Source organism: Megalobrama amblycephala, linkage group LG17 (genome assembly GCF_018812025.1).
Source record: "Megalobrama amblycephala isolate DHTTF-2021 linkage group LG17, ASM1881202v1, whole genome shotgun sequence".
NCBI lineage: Eukaryota > Metazoa > Chordata > Actinopteri > Cypriniformes > Xenocyprididae > Megalobrama > Megalobrama amblycephala.
This window is the reverse complement of record NC_063060.1, coordinates 37,839,153-37,859,266: the sequence shown is the minus strand read 5'-3', so window position 1 is coordinate 37,859,266 and position 20,114 is coordinate 37,839,153. Positions and strand designations below refer to the sequence as shown.

Sequence of the window (20,114 nt, the reverse complement as noted above, 5' to 3'; positions counted from 1 at the left end):
TGGTTGCAGACCCCCCGTTGAAGAATCCTGCTCTAGCATAAAGCAATGACGTGCCAAACATCTAACTTTATAGACTCCAATACAGAGTCTATACTGTATTCTCTCTAAACTGATTGTTCTGTGCAGTTCCAAGATTGCTTTTCTTTGGATCAGATTATGCTGCTGGGAGTAGAAGCAGTGTACTGGTTCACTTGCACAACAGTAGCGAAATGTGTTTGCTGTGCTTGAAATGAACAAATATTTACTGTGTGATGTACGAAGTCGACAGCTATGGTAATTTTCCAAACAAGCAGGCTCTGACTAGTGCTGGGAATTGCAGTCCACAGACATTTAAATTATTGTAAAAAAATATATATTATTATCCTAATATTGAATTCTCTAAGCAATAATTACAGCTTTAACAGTGGTCAAAGATGATCAGTGAAAGTAATGATGCTTAAATATATAATTTCCCTCAGCTTTTCACAAGTAGGCTATGCCAAGTCAAAACATTCTAGACTTAATTCCAACCAATGAGCCAGCCAAATTAATTAATAACTCATATTAACTTTGTCGGAGATTATAAATGCAGTTTTTTTCTTCAATAGAGTTAAAGGGATAGTTGAAAATTATGTCATCATTTACTCACCCTCAACTTTTTCCAAACCTGTATGAACTTCTTTGCTCTGCTGTCCACAAAGGAAGATATTTGGAAGAATGTTTGCAATCAAGCAGATCTCGCCCCCCATTGACTACCATAGTATTTTTTTTTTTCCTATTATGGAAGTAAATGGGGGGCGAGATCTGCTTGGTTACAAACATTCTTCCAAATATCTTCCTTTTCATATTTCTTCTTTTCATTTTTGTTATGAACTATCCCTTTAATGGCACCCCTATGGGTTTTATATACAGTATATGACTGAATTAAATAGACCTTAAAAGGGTTATAATTTACACAGAAATCAAAATTCTGTCATCATTTTCGTACTCTCATGTCATCCCAAACCTGTAGGACTTCTTTGGAACACAAATGATGATATTTTGAAGCATTTTTCAATTGTTTTTATTCTCTCTAAACATTGTTCACTGATTTTAAAGGTGCCCTAGATTCAAAATTTGAATTTACCATGGCATAGTTGAATAACAAGAGTTCAGTACATGGAAAAGACATACATTCAGTTTCAAACTCCATTGCTTTCTCTTTCTTATGTAAATCTCATTTGTTTAAAAGACTTCCGGAAAACACGCGGATCTCAACATAACACCGACTGTTACGTAACAGTCGGGGTGTACGCCCCAATATTTGCATATGCCAGCCCATGTTCCCAACATTATAAAAGGCATTAGACAAGGGCAGCTAGTAACGTTTGGATCTGCACAGGTGAATCAACAGACTAGGTAAGCAAACAAGAACAACAGCGAAAATGGCAGATGGAGCAATAATAACTGACATGATTCATGATAACATGATATTTTTAGTGATATTTGTAAATTGTCTTTCTAAATGTTTCGTTAGCATATTGCTAATGTACTGTTAAATGAGGTTAAAGTTACCATTGTTTCTTACTGAATTCACGGAGACAAGAGCCGTCGTTATTTTCATTTTTAAACACTTGCAGTCTGTATAATTCATAAACACCACTTCATTCTTTATAAATCTCTCCAACAGTGTAGCATTAGCCGTTAGCCACGGAGCACTGCCTCAAACTCGAGAATCAAATATAAACATCAAAATAAATACTTTACTCACATAATTCGAAGCATGCATACAGCATGCATGACGAACACTTTGTAAAGATCCATTTGAGGGTTATATTAGCTGTGTGAACTTTGTAAATGTGCTGTAATATAATCGAGAGCTCGTGTGGCAGGGAGCACGCGAATTAAAGGGGCGGCGCGCTGAAAAAATCTGTGCATAGTTAATGATGCCCCAAAATAGGCAGTTAAAAAAATTTATTAAAAAAAATCTATGGGGGTATTTTGAGCTGAAACTTCACAGACACATTCAGGGGACACCTTAGACTTATATTACATCTTGTGAAAAAGCATTCTTGGGCACCTTTAATATGTGGGCAAATATCTTCGTTGATATGCTACAGCACATAAGTAAGTCATACAGGTTTGGAACAAGATGACAGAATTTTCATATTTTAGTGAACTATCCTTTTAAAGATCAGGCAGTATACTATCTCTATGACAAAAGTTCAGCATAACATGGTAAGTCTTAATTTGAAATATTCCAGTGCTCTCAAAACACTTGGAATTGAGGCAATACTCAGTAAGCCCGGGGCCAGGGGACCACATGGCCTGCCAATTTCTCTACAGTGGACCCTGTGAAGCTAGCCACTCTGCGGGAGATCAGTAGGACACACTTAGAGGACCTTTCAAAGGAATAAAAATTAAGATAGAGGAAAGAAACCATATCCACCACATACTTATGTATATAGCTAAATAACACCTTCATGAGCATGTCTTTAAAAACAGCCATGGAAACAAATTAATTGTATGTGTGTGTGTGTGTGTTATAAGAACAGTGAGTTAATTAGAGACAGAAATGACTAACTAGTTCTTACTTTAACAGTAACGCCTCTTCTAATTAACATTAGACAGTGACACATTTTTTCTGACAATAACAGCAGCACTCTTTATAGGTTATTTCCAACTTTATTATTTCTTATGAACAAAACCATATCTATAATTGAATTTTCAAAAGTAATGTTTCCATTTTACTGCCTTTAAGGCCCCGAGCACTGAAATATTTAAAACTTCCTTTAAACACCAGCTACCATGATAATTTAGTGTGAGACTAATCACAAGATTAATCAATTTTGGGTTAAAAACAAATTAATCAAATCAGCATGTGCCCTTTGGCAATGCATTCAAAGCCCCTGCAAGGTCTGGATAATGTCAAGCCACATCAATTTAGAGGATTTAAAAAAAGAAAAAAGAAAATGAAAGAAAGACAGACAGAAAGAAAGAAAGAAAGAAAGAAAGAAAGAAAGAAAGAAAGAAAGAAAGAAAGAAAGAAAGAAAGAAAGAAAGAAAGAAAGAAAGAAAGAAAGAAAGAAAGAAAGAAAGAAAGAAATGTTACCTCGTTTGGTTGGAAACTTTAATCAGTTGCAGTTCAATAAAGAGGCTCAGTGGAATCCATTATCAGTAAACCATCGTCATATTTGACAAATGATGTGATGTACCATACTTCTCACGAGAGGTTTAGTAGCTAAATTAAATCAATAGGTGCTAAAATTCACTAAAGAAAAGGGGAATCTCAACAGGATATCGGAAGAAATATACAACTAAAAGGTAAGGACGTGGGTCTCGACACAAGTGTTTTAGAGCCTTATTTAACTTGCAAAGTCTCGAACGGCATCCACATAATGACTTTTTTGTCATTACAAAAACACAGAGGCTACTTAAAAGTCTGCAACAACACTGAACAGGCATGTTGCTGTAATTTACCGTAATTATCCAGTCAACTTAAAGACACCCGAGACATCCTAGATCAGTAATCTTTAATTTGTCATGCACAGTTGCCCTTTTTTCTTTAGCGTTCTTTAGGGTTTTTTTTTTTTTTTTTTTGTAAAGTTTAGTTAAACTTTAACTAGAATGAAACCAGTGCAAACCCACATTTAAATATCATTATCTTTGACATTTCCTTGTGAAAAATGGCATGAAGGAATAATTTAAAAGAAAATGCACATGGTTTAACTTTAATTTGGTGGCAAGTTTAGTCCATAACATCCAAAGAGAAAGAAGTGGCACTTTGCTTAGCTTTGCCTACCTTAGTTACTATTGTTATTTCAGAAAAACTTGATTGAACATCCCATTGGAATCATAGGAATACAGTACAAATTTTCCTGAACGGTGCAGTTTACAAATGCACTCATAAAGTGGAAAAAATTTAAACAATATTGTGACAATACAGCTTTGCTTTTTTAAAGACAGTTAATCGCACTAATGTTTCTACAACACATTCACTGTGGTAAATACAGTATGAACTCTTTAGTTACTTTCCACCCTATTTTGACCTGAATCAGTACAGTAAATTAATTGGAACAAATGTAGGTGGTTCACTTCTGAATGAAAATTTTCCTGATAATTTACTCACCACCATGTCATGTTTCTTTCTTCAGTCGACAAGAAATTAAGGTTTTTGAGGAAAACATTCCAGGATTTTTCTACACAATCCCAGCCGAGGAATAAGGGTCTTATCTAGCAAAATGATCGGTCATTTTCTAAAAAAAATTATTTAACCACAAATGCTCGTCTTGCACTGCTCTGCGATCCGCCAACGTAACGCAATGACGTAATCACGTAACAAAGGTCATGTGTGATGTAGCTTAAAGTACTGATCCAGCAAACGTGCAAAGATTAAAGGTGCCCTCAAATGAAAAATTGAATTTATCTTGGAATAGTTAAATAACAAGAGTTCAGTACATGGAAATGACATACAGTGAGTCTCAAACTCCATTGTTTCCTCCTTTTTATATAAATCTCATTTGTTTAAAAGACCTCCGAAGAACAGGCGAATCTCAACATAACACCGACTGTTACGTAACAGTCGGGGTGTACGCCCCCAATATTTGCATATGCCAGCCCACATTTCCAACATTATAAAAGGCATTAGACAAGGGCAGCCAGTATTAACGTCTGGATGTGCACAACCAAATCATCAGACTAGGTAAGCAAGCAAGAACAACAGCGAAAAATGGCAGATGGAGCAATAATAACTGACATGATCCATGATAACATGATATTTTTAGTGATATTTATAAACTGTCTTTCTAAATGTTTCGTTAGCATGTTGCTAATGTACTGTTAAATGTGGTTAAAGTTACCATCGTTTCTTACTGTATTCACGGAGACAAGACTGTCGTTATTTTCATTATTAAACACTTGCAGTCTGTATAATTCATAAACACAACTTCATCCTTTATAAATCTCTCCAACAGTGTAGCATTAGCCGTTAGCCACGGAGCACTATCAAACTCATTCAAAATCAGAAGTAAACAATATAACAGTATACAATACTCACATAATCCGACGCATGCATGCCGCATGCATGACGAACACTTTGTAAAGATCCATTTTGAGGGTTATATTAGCTGTGTAAACTTTGTTAAGGCACTGTTCAAGGCAAGCGCGAGCTCTCTGGGCGTGGACCACGGGATTTAAAGGGGCCGCAGCATAAAATCGGCGCGTTTATAATGATGCCCCAAAATAGGCAGTTAAAAAAATTAATAAAAAAAATCTATGGGGTATTTTGATCTGAAACTTCACAGACACATTCAGGGGACACCTTAGATTTATATTACATCTTTTAAAAACACAATCTAGGGCACCTTTAAGCCAAACGCCCTTTACAAAAAAGGGGAAAGAACAATATCGGATGATTTTGAAGTTGGAGGAGAAAATGAGATGGAGTTTTTCGCCCTACCGCGGTACTTCCGCCAACGTCAAGCGTGACTTTTCTAACATGATTATTTCATGTGTGGCAGAGCAGTGCAAGACAAGCATTTGTGGTTAAACTAGATAACACCATTATTCCTCGGCTGGGATCATGTAGAGCCCTTTGAAGCTGCACTGAAACTACAATTAGGACCTTCCACCCATTGTACCCCACTGAAGTCCACTATATGGAGAAAAATCCTGGAATGTTTTCCTCAAAAAGTATATATTTCTATACAATTCACTTTAAAACTTTTTAAAAACCATAGACTTTCAAAGATGTGCATTAAAAAGATAGAAAGCATGTATGATAAAATAGAGGATGGCAACAGTAACAGCAAAGTATAAATTATAACACGTTAGGGAGGCTGCTGATTGATCTAAAACAGTCTATTTTTAAATAAACTATTTTAAGTTTTAATATGTCATACTGTTCAGCTATTCTTCTTTGAAACTTAGATTGAAAATGTCATCTCCTACCTGACATCCACTGCGTCCTCCATGACAGTCATATCTGTCTTACACTTGGCAGAAGGGTTGATGGCCAGCTCAGCTGGAGGAATGACAAAGCTTTTGCTAAGTGGCAGCCACATGCCTTCTCCGAGAGTGTATGTGAATCTGAAACACAAAAAGGCACAGTGAATATTTCAGCCTGTATTGCTACATTGTGAGACAAGAAAATTGGCATTTGGATGATACAGTTTTATAATTCTTTTTATTTATTTATTTATTTTTTATTTAAATTTTTTCTCCTGAGAATCCCTGGAGGTTACATTGAAATTCTGGGTAGAGGAATATAAAAATCGTGGTGTCCAGGGTAACAATGAATGACGCATTTTCACACTGAAAAAGAGACAGGTTATTGTTAATATTTGCCATATGATTTCTGCCAAGAAAAAACAATCCATACATCCTCATGAGAGACTCCCACATGTATTGTATATAAAGACATTTATTTATGTGGTTTATTGTATCCGCCTCTGCACAGCTGTGCAGGGGTTTAACAAATAATGTGTTTTCTTACTGGTCCATCTAAAGGTTCAAATTGATTATATTCTAAGTTGACAGAAAAAAAAATAGCCTCCTAACTCCTACATTTCTCTCCTGCAAAATCGCATATAACAGCGTTTCCAGTTTGACCCTCACACTGGAAGAGTAGCACATTTTAAAACTTGAGTCATTACCGCAATGCTTATCTGACCTTGAAAACTCCCCCCTGGTTTTACTGCTGAGAGACGTCCAGGCAGATAAGATCAACTCGTGGGTGGATATTCATAGAGGACTACAAAAACAAAGCAACCGAGCATTGTAAAATAATGCCCAAAACAGAAGGTCCAAAGAGTTTGTAGAAGTAATTTAAAACTGGCACATGTACAAGCTAGCTCTGTTTTACTTCATTTCAATTCACTTTGAAGTCCTGAGGTTTCGACTTTGTGTCATAACACTCAATCAATAAAAGTTCTGTCCAGAACTGACTTGCATACAATGGAAAAAGTGTCCAAGATACGAGTATGAGCATGCTCTTTTTTTCCTCTGAAGACGTGCGTTCAGAATAGCCAAGATGTGCTTGAATGATTCATTGATTCATTCACTTGCTGATTCATTCCTTTATTCATTTGCTTTTCCCCTGTAATCTCAACTATCATTGTATATTCCACCCATGCAACCCAGGAAGGCTGTAAGTATACAAGCTAAACAATCACCTCAGTAATTCTATTTGCATAAGATACATTATGCCAAGAAAAAATACTGTCTGATTACATTATTGAAAGCTCTTTTACTTTTCCAGTAATATGCAGGTGCAGATGTGATGTACACCTACACTGTAAGAATAAAATGACATTTTATTAAGCATACAGGGCTTCTGAGTCATGCATAGCCTACTAAGAATTGTAAATCACTTTGAATCTAGATAAAAACCCTTGTTAGACTGGCAATATTCCCCCAAATGTTGTTCAAACTGGGCTAACAGTTTCATAATGAATAATGCTGCTGATTTGCTAAGGGTTTGCGAGCTCCCAGCACATATTGCGGCATGAATAAATTATGTGGTTACTCTTATAGGAATATTGTTTTACTCTTTGCTGGCTTTATTTATGCAGGTGTTGTAGTTGTTGTCCATGTACTGTACACTACTATTGAAAAGTTTAGGATCGATAAGATTTTTTAATGTTTTGAAAAGAAGTCTCTTACACTCACCAAGACTGAGTACAGTATCAAAAATACAGTAAAACAGTGAAATATTAGTACAATTTAAAAAAACTGTTAGTTTATCATATATGTTTTATATATAGTATGATATGTTATATAATATATTATATATGTAACGTATTAGCTGAATTTCCAGCATCATTACTCCAGTCCCCAGTGTCACACGATCCCAAAATTGTGCTGTTTAAGATTTTTGTGGAAACCATGATACATGTTTTTCAAGATTCTTTGATGATTAAAAAAAGTTTAAGAGAACACCATTTATTTAAAAAAATATTACATTAATTAAAAAAATAAATGCCTTTAAGGTCACTTTTGATCAATTTAAGGCTACCTTGCTGAATCAAGTCATAATTTCTGTCAAAAAATCAAACAAGAATCACATACTACACTCAACTAAACAGACCCTGAATAGAAAAGCAACTATAATCTTCAGATAACTCTCCTCTTGTGTACTATGAATGGAACTCTCCACCTGCTGCTGTTTAAAACGGTGCAATAAATTGCTTTTCTTGATTACAGTTACAGTAAGTCTATTAAACTAGCATCTTTTCCTGTGTTTGAATAAATAAGCCACTGCCAGCTGCCTAATTTATTTATTTTCCTAGGTTCAAATGCAGGTTCTTCAATTATAGCACTCTGCACTCTCACTGTAGATACACAGCTGTACTAGCATCTGAGAACTGATGATAAAAGCAGTTGAAGGAATCTCATTATCTGTTGCCTCTAGTGAGACTGGGGATCTCTGTATTCCTTTATGACTGTTATGATTACAGAAGCAGGGGTAAGCAAAATATAATAACAACAAATTAATCAACTGACTTATTTCAATTACAGTTAAACACTCACCGACGTCAATGCACCAACAAAAATATTCTTAGCAGAAAATTAGCAGAAAAGTTTAATTCACATTGATGTTTCCATGTCTTTTATTTTGTGATTTGTCATAGTCATGTTTCCTGTTTCATATAATGTGCAGAGATTGTCTTATTATTGGGAGATGCGAGGGTCGGGGTTTTAACATTGGAGACTTGGATCACGTGAGGCAACTCAGCCTATAATGGCAGTGACGTCATTGCCCGCTGTTTTTATCATAGCAAAATCTACACTGTAAAACCCAATAAGTTCAGAATACTCAAAACATTTGAGGAAACTTATTACCTCAAAACATTTAAGTAAACTAACTAATTTTTTTAAAGTTGGTAGAACTTAAAATTTTTGTGACAAGTGGGGCGGGGCGGGGCTGAGAGCCATGGAAGCGGATCAAGGCCAGTGTGGTGCACAGGTGTCTCTCACTAACAATCCCGTCACCAGCATCCCTTGCCCAACTCATCATAATGTTAATTACATACAGTTAATTTACATAAACATCACATTCAGATCTTGGTTAATTGTTACATAGCAAATAACACATGCTATTATAACTATCAGAGAGACTGTCATTACATACTTGCATATATGTAATCAAACAACATATGTGGTCTTAAATGTTTTGCAGCTCATCCTCAACCTAACCACAGGCTCTACTCTTCACCACAGTGGTAACCCTACAAAACTAACATAACAGAACCCCCCTGAATCCCAACATAACACAACATAAACATTAACTTATATCTCCATATGTTAATCTTGTGCAAAAACACACAAAATGACACTTAATTTCAACAGTTATTTAAATGGTCTGACGCAAAGCATGCTGGGAATTAGATATCTGCTGCAGCTCAACTCAGTCATATTAAGTTCAGCTTACTACAATGAAATTTTGAGTTCATGCAACTTTTTCCTATTAAGTACAATGAAATTTCATTATTATTTGAGTGAAACAAACTCATTTAATTTAATTAATTTCACTGTTCGGTTTTACAGTGTCATTCCCAACAAAAGTATTGTTTAGTGAAAAACATGTAAAAGATTAGCAGACAGGAAATCAATTAATTAAATGATCAGCTATTTCCTCACAAAAACGGTTTATTCAGTGTAGTGAAGCCTCTCCTCCACTGAAATCCATCCACACTCAAAAAAATGAACTTTCACTGTTGTTAGTTTCACTCAAACTACCCTTGTTCACATTACTTAAAAAACTCATGTAACTACATGAACGTAATTTAACTGCGTTGTTTCTACTAAAAATGAGTATTGTCAGCTTTACTTAGTAAGTGTTTGTTCAGTCAACTTAACATTGCTGAGTGAAACGCACAAATTATTACATAACTAACTGTGCAGTGGATCGGTAGTTTCCAGCATGCTTTGCAAGGGACTTCATTAGGAGAGTAAATTTAGGGATTAAAGTATTATTTTATGTGTTTTCAGTAAAGGGAAAGATGTTGTTAGTTTATGTTAGTGTTTAATGTTCAGTTATGTTGGACATTTAGAGTAGTTTCTGTAATGTTTTTGAATTTTGTGGTTACCATTATGCAGAAGAGTGGCGCCTATGTTTAGGCTGTGCACACTCATATATGCATGTTTATAGGATGAAATTCCTGCTCTCAATTCAATTGAGTTTGTTCAATGAGTTATTTTTTGAGTGCATTATGTAGAGAAAATAGTTCATTTAATAACGTAAATTAAGTCAATAAATGTGTTCACCTTATGTAATCAACACAACACTATTAAGTAAACTGCACATAAATATATTATGTAACAAAGAAATTTTGTCAGCTATACTTGAATTTCTTTTGTTCATTTAACTAAATTGTTATTTGTACAAATTACTCAATATAGTTGCGTGGAACCACTTGACACTTCTTTTTTTAAGCAAATCCAACAATTCATTTTTTTGAGTGCATTCAAAAAAAAAAAAAAAAAAAACCTTCATACCACCAAAGCCTCAGCGTTAGCATTAGCCGTTACGCATTTTTGGCTAAGGGTTTCAGGCTTGCCTTCCAGTGGCTTTGTCGTATGATTCCCTGTTTCCCTCATGTGATAAATAGGGAAAATAGGGCTGGGACGATATATTGATTCTCGATTGATACAATTAAACTGGATCGATCCTGATATTTTCTCTCTCTAATTGATTCTGAGCTTAGTTTTAACAGCAGATGGCGCTCTATGTTAGTTTTTAACCGCACACTCTCAAACGCTCACAAAGAAGACAGCGCTCATGCATTCGGGTCATGTAAGCGGTTAAATATACTTGCTCCTTGGCTCAGAATGCTTTTATGATGTGAGATTTGTAATTCACTTCAACCTTTTCGAACTTTATGAATGATTATTTTAGGTTTAAGTGGTGTGTGTGATGGAACTGGAAGCAGGCAGTGTACGAGTGTTTCTAAAGCACGTATAGTAGTGCCATCTGCTGTTTAAAAACTGAGCTCAGAATCGATTCGAGAGAGAATCGCGATACATCAGAAAATATCAGAATCCCTCCAGATTCTTCGTATCGCGAATTGAGATTTGATGTATTGTCCCAGCCCTAGCGAAAAACAGTATGTGACAAAAGAAGCAAGTCCAAATTCACAGCACTCATAAAAGAATAGGCAAAAAGTACCCGGATGACCTAATTCTTCCAGCAAGATTATAAAGTGTGCACACAATGGACACTTTACTATCCCACAAGGCCAGGGGAGAGGATTTATGAATGGCAGTGAAGTGATGCAAGTGATGCTGGTGGGTCACATGATAAGAGCTTCATGAGGGCTTCAAAGTAGTACGTCCAGATGACATTCATACTAAACACATTCATACTTTATAGAACTTACTTTTTAGCAGTCATGAAGTAATTACTTACACAAAATAAGTACCTACTCGAGAGAGTATGCGATTTTGGACGCAGCCCTTGTGTATATAGGCCTATGGCCCTCATGTTTCCATTGTGCCTGGTCTAGATTTTTTCTTTGTAACCTGCTTTCGGTGAGCTTCTGTTCATGGTTCATGTTCGAGTTTGTTCAAGTCAAGTCATCTGCACTTGGGTTCATCCTCGACTCACCTTCAGTGGACTACGTTGCAACTATGGTCATCTTTAAATGGGTAATTTTTTAATAACATCTGATTTTCAATGATTTTATTAATGGTTTAAATAAAACAGCACATACTGAAAAAAACTATGCATATCAAAATGCATTTGCTATTTAAAATTTTCCTTTTATTTCAGGAAAGGTGTTAACTTCTCACATGAAAATGAACTTCTCAGCATTTTCACATGAGACCATTCCTATTAACACGTTACATGAGATGTGTTAAATACCTCATGTACTAGTGAATAGGACAGAAAAGCAACTGTGACTAACATTCTTTATTAATGCACCGATAACAAGAGGACTGTCACTTGTGGGGAAAATGCAAAGGCAAATATGTGTTTAACGTATAGTTTAAATTTTGCACAACTAGAAAATGCAAATGCAATTGCGTTTGACCACAATATGCCACAATACACAGCAAGCTTGCACTCATCCGTTTGGATTTCTCCACATGAATCTATCTAATTGCACCTGGGGTGGTGTGCTTGCCTCATCAACTGTAACCACAGACTCATTTCTGTCAATATATCATCCATCATCGGCTACAGTTTACATTAAATCCAATTAAGCCTTATTCATTTCATGTGAGCACAGCATTTTCTCCTGCTGTTAATGGTAAACAGATCTGTTAAAGGGATCGTTCACCAAAAAATGAAAATTATGTCACATTTACTCACCCCCCAGCAAACAACAGCCGCCATTTCACCGTCTCGGTTACCCGACAGTCTGGCTATGAGTAACCCACTTCTAGACAAAATAACCCTAAATTTAGGTTCAAAATAACTTGTGAGATGTCTGGTTTAACTGTCTGATTTAATTTCTTTGACATGTTCTATGCTATTTGTAGCCCACTTATAGTCAAAACTGATTCATTGCAGTTTTTTTGCCAGGCAGCGCATGAGATTCTTAATATCCCATCATGTTCACAATGTCAATAATATCTAAAGATGTAAGTGTAATTTCATGACATAGTCGATCTGTAGTAATGATTTAGCTATTAAACGTCTTTTAAATGCTAAATTGTTTGTTGGGCCTTGTGTTGTTCCAAACCTGTAAGTGTTTCTTTCTTCTGTTGAACTAAAAAGAAGATAATTTTAAGAATGTTGGTAACTAGACAGTTGACCGCACCCACTGACTTCCATATGCTATATCTACTCCATAAAATTTTTGCAACAAATTACAAGCAATATTATTATTTAAATTCAACAAATGGAACTGAGTTAGAATTAATCAAATTAATTCCTTAGATGTCAACCATTTAAAATGAGTAAAATTTAAGTAAAATTTAAACAAAAATATCTGGATAACAAGCAGAATCACTGAAGCAAAGAGAAACATAAGAATTAACAAAGGTTTAGATGTTGATTTTATTGAAAATGTTTTTCACATTACACATTTTTCACACTGATCACATTATTGTGATCAGTGTTTCATTTAGTTGGCCAGTTTGACTCTTTGCTTTTATGCATAGATATATACACTAGATGTCGCCTTGGCTACGACAGTTCATTGGAACGAATGCGTCAATAGAGCCGCCATCTTGGAACAGGGGAGCCCCTCCTCTTTAGTGCATCAGAGTCAATGTAGGCAAAGGTCTAACGGAAAATAAAAATCACCATAAATCGTCATAGTTTTTTTTTTTTTTTGGTTCGTTCCAACGGTCAGACATGTATTTATCATTGAGTCCAGAGAAAATGTAAGGTTTTGATATTAAGATAATCTACTTTTTAAAAATATAATGCATAGTGCTAGTAGGCCTAAGTTTATTAGTCACATTCTTCCACTTGAGTAAACTTCGAATGAACTATCGCTACTTACATATAATTATTAAAGAATAAAACGGAAAAACAACATGAAAATCACTTGGAGATCTAGAACAAGAATCAGGTGGAGTTTGTAGAAAACAATTTGATTTCATATTTTTATGAATTTTTAAAATATGTCTGTATAGCGAGGTAGTCTATGACTTTGACATATAATTATTAAAGAATAAAACAGTAAAACAACATGATAGTCACCGCAGTTGTACTTAATTGGGAACATGTATAACAAGAATCAGGTGAAGATTGCAGTAAACAGTTTCATTTTATTTTATTTATTTTTTTATAAATTTTACAAATATTTCTACCGACACTTAACACCTACCATGCAACCTCATGTAGACGCACAATACATTTTAAGCATAGATGGCGTGACAGCATACAGGTCGCGGGGCAGGCACGTTTATCCGTGGCAGGTCGAGTGGCAGCTGACCCTGCAACGCAAAGATTTTATCCCTACTGTGGTTTTCCTAACTGTCAAAAACTAATAGGTAACTAGCATGGATTAGCTGCGGTCGTTAACCAAGGACTGAAACAAACCAACATAACCAGAAATATAATTTCGTAACATTCAATATCATAAAACACATTCTCACTTGTAAAATGTAATCCCTTGCTGTCTGGTTTTTAGATTTCGTTTGAACATCCATACGAAGCACAAAAGTCCGCCATCGTCCATTAATTCAAAGTACAGGCGGAGATAGCAGCGTTACCTAGCTACTTCCTATGACAAGACCCCGGTTCCAAGATGGCGGTGGTTTTGACGCATGCTTAGAACCCCAAGGCGACATCTAGTGTATATATCTATGGCTTTTATGTCAGTTTTTGGGTTTTTGTAATGGTGTTTGTTTTACACATTTTAAATGGTTGACTTTTAAGGAATTAATTTGATTAATTCTAACTAAATTTTTATATTTAATTCATAATATTGCTTGTAATCTGTTGCTACAATTTTATTGAGTAGACAGAGCGTATTACTTTTTACAGTGACAGGAAAAAAAAATACTAGTCATTGGCTACCGTCAGCTGTCTGTGGTTACCAACATTCTTAAAAATATCATTGTGTTCAATAGAAGAAACTCATACAGATCTGGAACAACATAAGGGTGAGTAAACGATGACGGAATTTTAATTTTTGGATGAACCATCCCTTTAAAGTAACAGTTTCTCGCCAAATTTGAGACTGAAAAAATTGAGGCTGAAATTTCAGTGCAATCCATACTTGTAGATTATTCCATTACATGTTCGCACACCACAGATTTGCTGAAAACTCACCCAATCGCTTTGTAATATGCAGATTCAAGAAAAAAGGGACATAACGTGAAGCTTGACACATTTGAATATTGTCGCCTGCTAGTGGGAAGAGGTTTCAATTGAGTTTTGCAGGAAAGTGACTTGTAAATGGATTATCGAAGAAAACACTGAGTCCGGGATAAAACTCCCGTTTCGCAGGTGGAAGTTAAAAGGGAAAAACACATCTATCAAAAAGCATCAGGGTACCTTTTAAACTATCTCAGCACACTGGCTCAATGACAAACAAAGACACAAGCTCAGAACAGGATGGAAAAGAAATCACCATAAAATTCATTTCTGTTAAAAGCAGCAGTATGCAACATAATCATGTGGGTACGAAAGTATGCATTAGATGTTTACAGACACCATAATGCATGATTTGAGTGTGAAAGGCTCTTATTTTCTAACTCTGAATGGTTTGCAGATTGGAAAGTAAATCAGATTACAGAGTGATTTGAAGTGTTTATAAAACTCCAGATTAAAAAATACTGACGGTTAGTTGCACCATAACAACACATCTCCTCTCCATCTCACACTCTTGTACTTCATAACGCCACTTTCAAAGTTTAACAAATATCAGTCACATCATTTCTGAGTCTGATATTGAAAGCTAGATATATAAATGAATAAGTGAAGCATTCAAAATTGATTATGGCCTTTCCTATTCATTCATGGCACAAATCAATGATGTATGAGGAAAAGCTCTGTGAAATTGAAAATAAATCTTTCATTCGAGTCGTCTCGAACATTCACGTCTGTGCAGGTTTGTTTGGAAATAAAACATTTAATTGTCCCAATGAAATGTATTTGTTTGGTGGCCCAAAGCCAAGGGATATGAGATTTTACATCTTTTGGGGCTATAACACAGATTCCAATTACGAGATGCCCTCCCGGTGTTGTCTTCAAATGCGGAAGAACTCTTTTTCATAAGATTTGTAAATAAATAGCATGCGATTTGTGCAAACGAATTAGGGTTGAACAATCAAAAGACTTTGCAATGTCATGGATGAGATCTATGAATAATTCAGCGCATGAAGATTATGCATGGCAACTGAAGGAAACCATATGTTGCTACAATTGGATTTGCATTGCTAAATATTCCAAAACATACACCTCACAGATTGAAACATCTCAAGTGCATAAAGCAATGAACTGATTAGTCTTGAGTCTCCAGTAGCCAGAGGTAAACATCATCTAAATCCCTTCCTTTGTGCATGGATAATGTTTGTATGTGTGGGCAAATGCATTCGGTGGCCCTGTATTAAAAGTAATTACGTCATTTTTCAATTTTCAAGTTTTTATTTGAACTGTGAAAGGAGCTCTTTGAAGCTGAAAAAAGAAATGTCAGCTTAGCCAAAATGACAAAATAAGTGTACTGCATACTCCGTCTCAAAAGAAGCCTATTACATACTTGTCAGCACCTTTTTTTCAAAGCTCATTTTCTGCAGTCATAAATAATGGAATGTAAACATTTTGCTATAAAGTAGCCCCAAAAAGTATTTGGATATTTAAGACACACTTAATGTATGAACTGAACTGCATTACATAAAAGTATCAAAACACCTGGCATCTGCAAATAATACTAGAGATTTTCTCATTTCTCAGATTTTTTTTTTTTTTTTTCAATTACTTTAAGTTTTATGTATACTCTTAAGTACACAAGATCTATATAGGGCCTTAAAGGGTTCTGTCAGGCGCTTCACATATATAACTTTTTAGGGTGTCAAATGATCATGCATAATTTGAAATAATTAAGTTTGTTTGACTTCATTTTCACATCATGTTTTTTTTTCTTCAGTTTTATGAATTAAAGGGTTAGTTCACCCAAAAAAGAAAATTATGTCATCATTTGCTCACCGTCATGTCGTTCTACACCCGTAAGACCTTCGTTCATCTTCTGAACACAAATTAAGATATTTTTGATAAAATCCGATGGATCAGTGAGGCCTCTATTGCCAGCAAGATAATTAACACTTTCAATGCCCAGAAAGCTACTAAAGACATGAAGCGACGAGAATACTTTTTCAAAATAATGAAACATAACGACTTTATTCAATATCTAGTGGTGGGCGATTTCAAAACACTGCTTCATGAAGCTTCGAAGCTTTATGAATCTTTTGTTTCCAATCAGTGGTTTGGAGTGTGAATCAAACTGCCAAAGTCACGTGATTTCAGTAAACGAGGCTTTGCTACATCTTAAGTGTTTCAAAATTTCAGTGGTTCACGTGACTTTAGCAGTTTGATGCACGCTCCGAACCACTGATTCGAAACAAAAGATTTGTAAATCTTCTAAGCTTCATGAAGCAGTGTTTTGAAATCGTCTATCACTAGATATTGTTGAATAAAGTCGTTATTTGATTTTTTTGGTGCACAAAAAGTATTCTCATCACTTCATAACATTAAGGTTGAACCACTGTAGTCACATGAACTGTTGTCAATATGTCTTTAGTAGCTTTCTGGACATTTGAATGTGTTAATTATCTTGCTGTAAATGCAGGCCTCACTGAGCCAATGGATTTTATCAAAAATATCTTAATTTTTGTTCTGAAGATGAATGGAGGTCTTACAGGTGTGGAACGACATGAGGGTGAGTAATTAATGACAGAATTTTCATTTTTGGGTGAACTAACCCTTTATGCAGCTTGTAAACATACTTTATCACTAGAAAAACATTGAAATAACCCATTATTTCTCCTTATATAGAACCTTTTTGCTGTAAAGTGTTCTTTAAAATTGAGTCAAGAACTACAGTGGCATGAAAAAGTATGTGAACCCCTTGCAGAATCTGTGAAAATGAGAATTATTTTAATAAAATAAGAGGGATAATAAAAAATGCATGTTATTTTTGTTTAGTACTGTCCTGAGTAAAATATTTTACATAAAAGATGTTTGCATTTAGTTCAAAAGACAAAACAATAGCTGAATTTATTAAAATAACCCCATTCATAAGTATGTGAACCATTGATTCTCAATACTGTGTGTGGTTACCTGATGATCTACAACTGTTTTTTGTTTTGTGATGGTTGTTCATGAGTCTCTTGTTTGTCCTGAGCAGTTAAACTGAGCTCTGTTCTTCAGAAAAATCCTCCAGCTCCTGCAGATTCATCAGTTTTCAAGCATTTTTTGCATATTTGAACCCTTTCCAGCAGTGACTGTAGGATTTAGAGATCTGTGTTTTCATACTGAGGACAACTGAGGGACTCAAACTCAACTATTAAAAAAGGTTCAAACATTCACTGATGCTCCAGAAGGAAACACGATGCATTAAGAGTCGGGGTGTGGAAATAAATTTTTAATAAATTCAGCTATTGTTTTGTCTTGTGAACTAAATGCAAACATCTTTTATGCAAAATATCTTACTCAGGACAGTACTGAACAATTACTTATCCCTCTTATTTTATTAAAATAATTCTCATTTTCACAGATTCTCAAAGGGGTTCACATACTTTTTCATGCCACTGTATATATCTATATAGAACCCCAATTGAACCTTTTTTCTGTGAGTGTATACTTTGTGCATTGCAGTAACTCCAGAAATCTTCCAAATATTTCGAACTGGGTCACAAGCTTTATAGCAGAAATACAGTAATATTTTTTCTCACCTAAAAATGCGATCAGATGGTTGCTCTCCCATCACCAAGTCAAAGCCACGCTGGAAAATAGTGTATGGCCATGGGCTGCAAAACAGAAAGGGAAAAAAACAAAATGAATAATTCATGCTTAAAATAATAATAAAAAAAAATCTGTATGTCACACCATAGACTCTTCATTCATTGTTAAATAGTTCCAGACTTCACTAAACCACGTGACCTTTAAAATTGCATGACTCTGTGATGAAAACAGAACCATCTTATAAAAGGGAGTTCCTTTATGAACTCACATCAAACCAATTATGTTCCTGATACGAACATCACAGAACTGCTTCCAGCAGATGCTGTGTATAAAAACTGTGACCGACAGCAGCACCTCTGTCAGTCAGTGCCAAATAGATGTGAGTGTGACTTCAAGTGTGTATTTATCCAAAGCTCTATGTGAACTGATGGAGATTAATGCAGAGAGGCAGCTGTAGGGACAGGGACTGTCGCTGCAGTATAAGAGAAGAGACAAGGAGCTGATGCCTCTCTAAGTAAGCTGTTACTCACAGCAAAAGAGCAGTTTCAGCCTGGTTAGACCACTTCACACCACAGATCACCTACTGCTTAAACATCAACATTTGACCTGCAGCATTCAGAGTTCCAAAAGCAGGAGGGTTCGGAGAAACCATTACCACACATTTTAAAAAATGTCGGGTTAAAAACAGCCCAAAAGTTGGGTTGAAAATGGACAAGCCCAGCGATTGTTTGACCTTTAGTTTGATGACTACTGTTTAAAAATGACTATATGGCTAGCTTAAAATGAACCCAAAATAGGTTGGAAATTAAAAATCAGATACATAATTACTAGAGGCAACAATAATAATCAAAAGGTGAACATTTATTAATAAGCAATTTTAATAAATGCTTATTGTTAAATTACTATCCATTAAACTTATTAATAAATGTTCATTTCCAACATACTTTGGGTTCATTTTAAGCGAGCAATACAGTAATTTTTAAACAATAGTTGAGTTCAATAAAACTACCCACCAGGTTTGACAAACATTTAACCCAACCGTTGGGTTAAACAGCCCAATTGCTGGGTTTGTCCATTTTCAACCCAACTGGGGTTGTTTTTAACCCAACATTTTTCAGAGTGCAGGAAGGTTCAAAACAAAACAAAACAAAATAAAAAATAAAGTCAGTTTCTTTATCATGTAAAATTTTTTGTCTGTGCCACAAAGCAAGTTATCACATGGACATTTGCAGGCAACAGTTTAAGAAACATCTTGGCGCTTTGAAACTTTACAAAAGCATTTGGCATCGGACTTTCTTTCTCCTCCACTAAGTGTTAGAGTCAATTAAAAACTGTTCACACCTTCACAGCATGGCACAAATGGAACAAGCACATCCAGTGCTATTCCACTCCCCTAAGGCAATCTTCCTGATTGTTCCAATTTGATTTCTAATTATCGGATCCATCTCACCAACCGTCATCACTCCCATATCCCTCCCAATTAAAATGCCAAGGATTTCCTCACCTCCAAGTCTTAATCAAACTGCTGCAGAGCGACAGCCTCAAACCCAGATGAGCATGTGAAACTCTCCTCAGGGAGGGTCTAATTAACTTCAAACATCTTAAATACAAGTCTTTCCGGGATTAGCAACTTGTGCTCCTAACACTTAAGAGCTTTCATTATTTCTGGACTGTTAAGAAGCAAAAATCTCAATGTTTTATGCAATTCTCTTGTATTTGTGCTTCATTCATCTATCTGTTGACTTAAAAAGCATCAGTTTGGACATTTCTACCTCAGAATAAAGATAGCATCTGT

General features: G+C 35.4%; 1 protein-coding gene across 4 annotated transcripts in view; it reads right to left on the bottom strand.

The window, feature by feature from the left end:
• The window catches only part of astn1 (astrotactin 1), a 279,541-nt gene that overhangs the window by 153,014 nt on the left and 106,413 nt on the right, over nucleotides 1-20,114 (bottom strand). For all 4 annotated transcript variants that reach the window (XM_048163182.1, XM_048163179.1, XM_048163180.1 and 1 more), the window contains 2 exons: nucleotides 18,310-18,384; nucleotides 5,908-6,045 (listed from right to left, as the gene is read on the bottom strand). In XM_048163182.1, coding sequence (XP_048019139.1) covers nucleotides 5,908-6,045; nucleotides 18,310-18,384 — 213 coding nt within the window. The remainder of the gene's footprint in view (nucleotides 1-5,907; nucleotides 6,046-18,309; nucleotides 18,385-20,114) is intronic.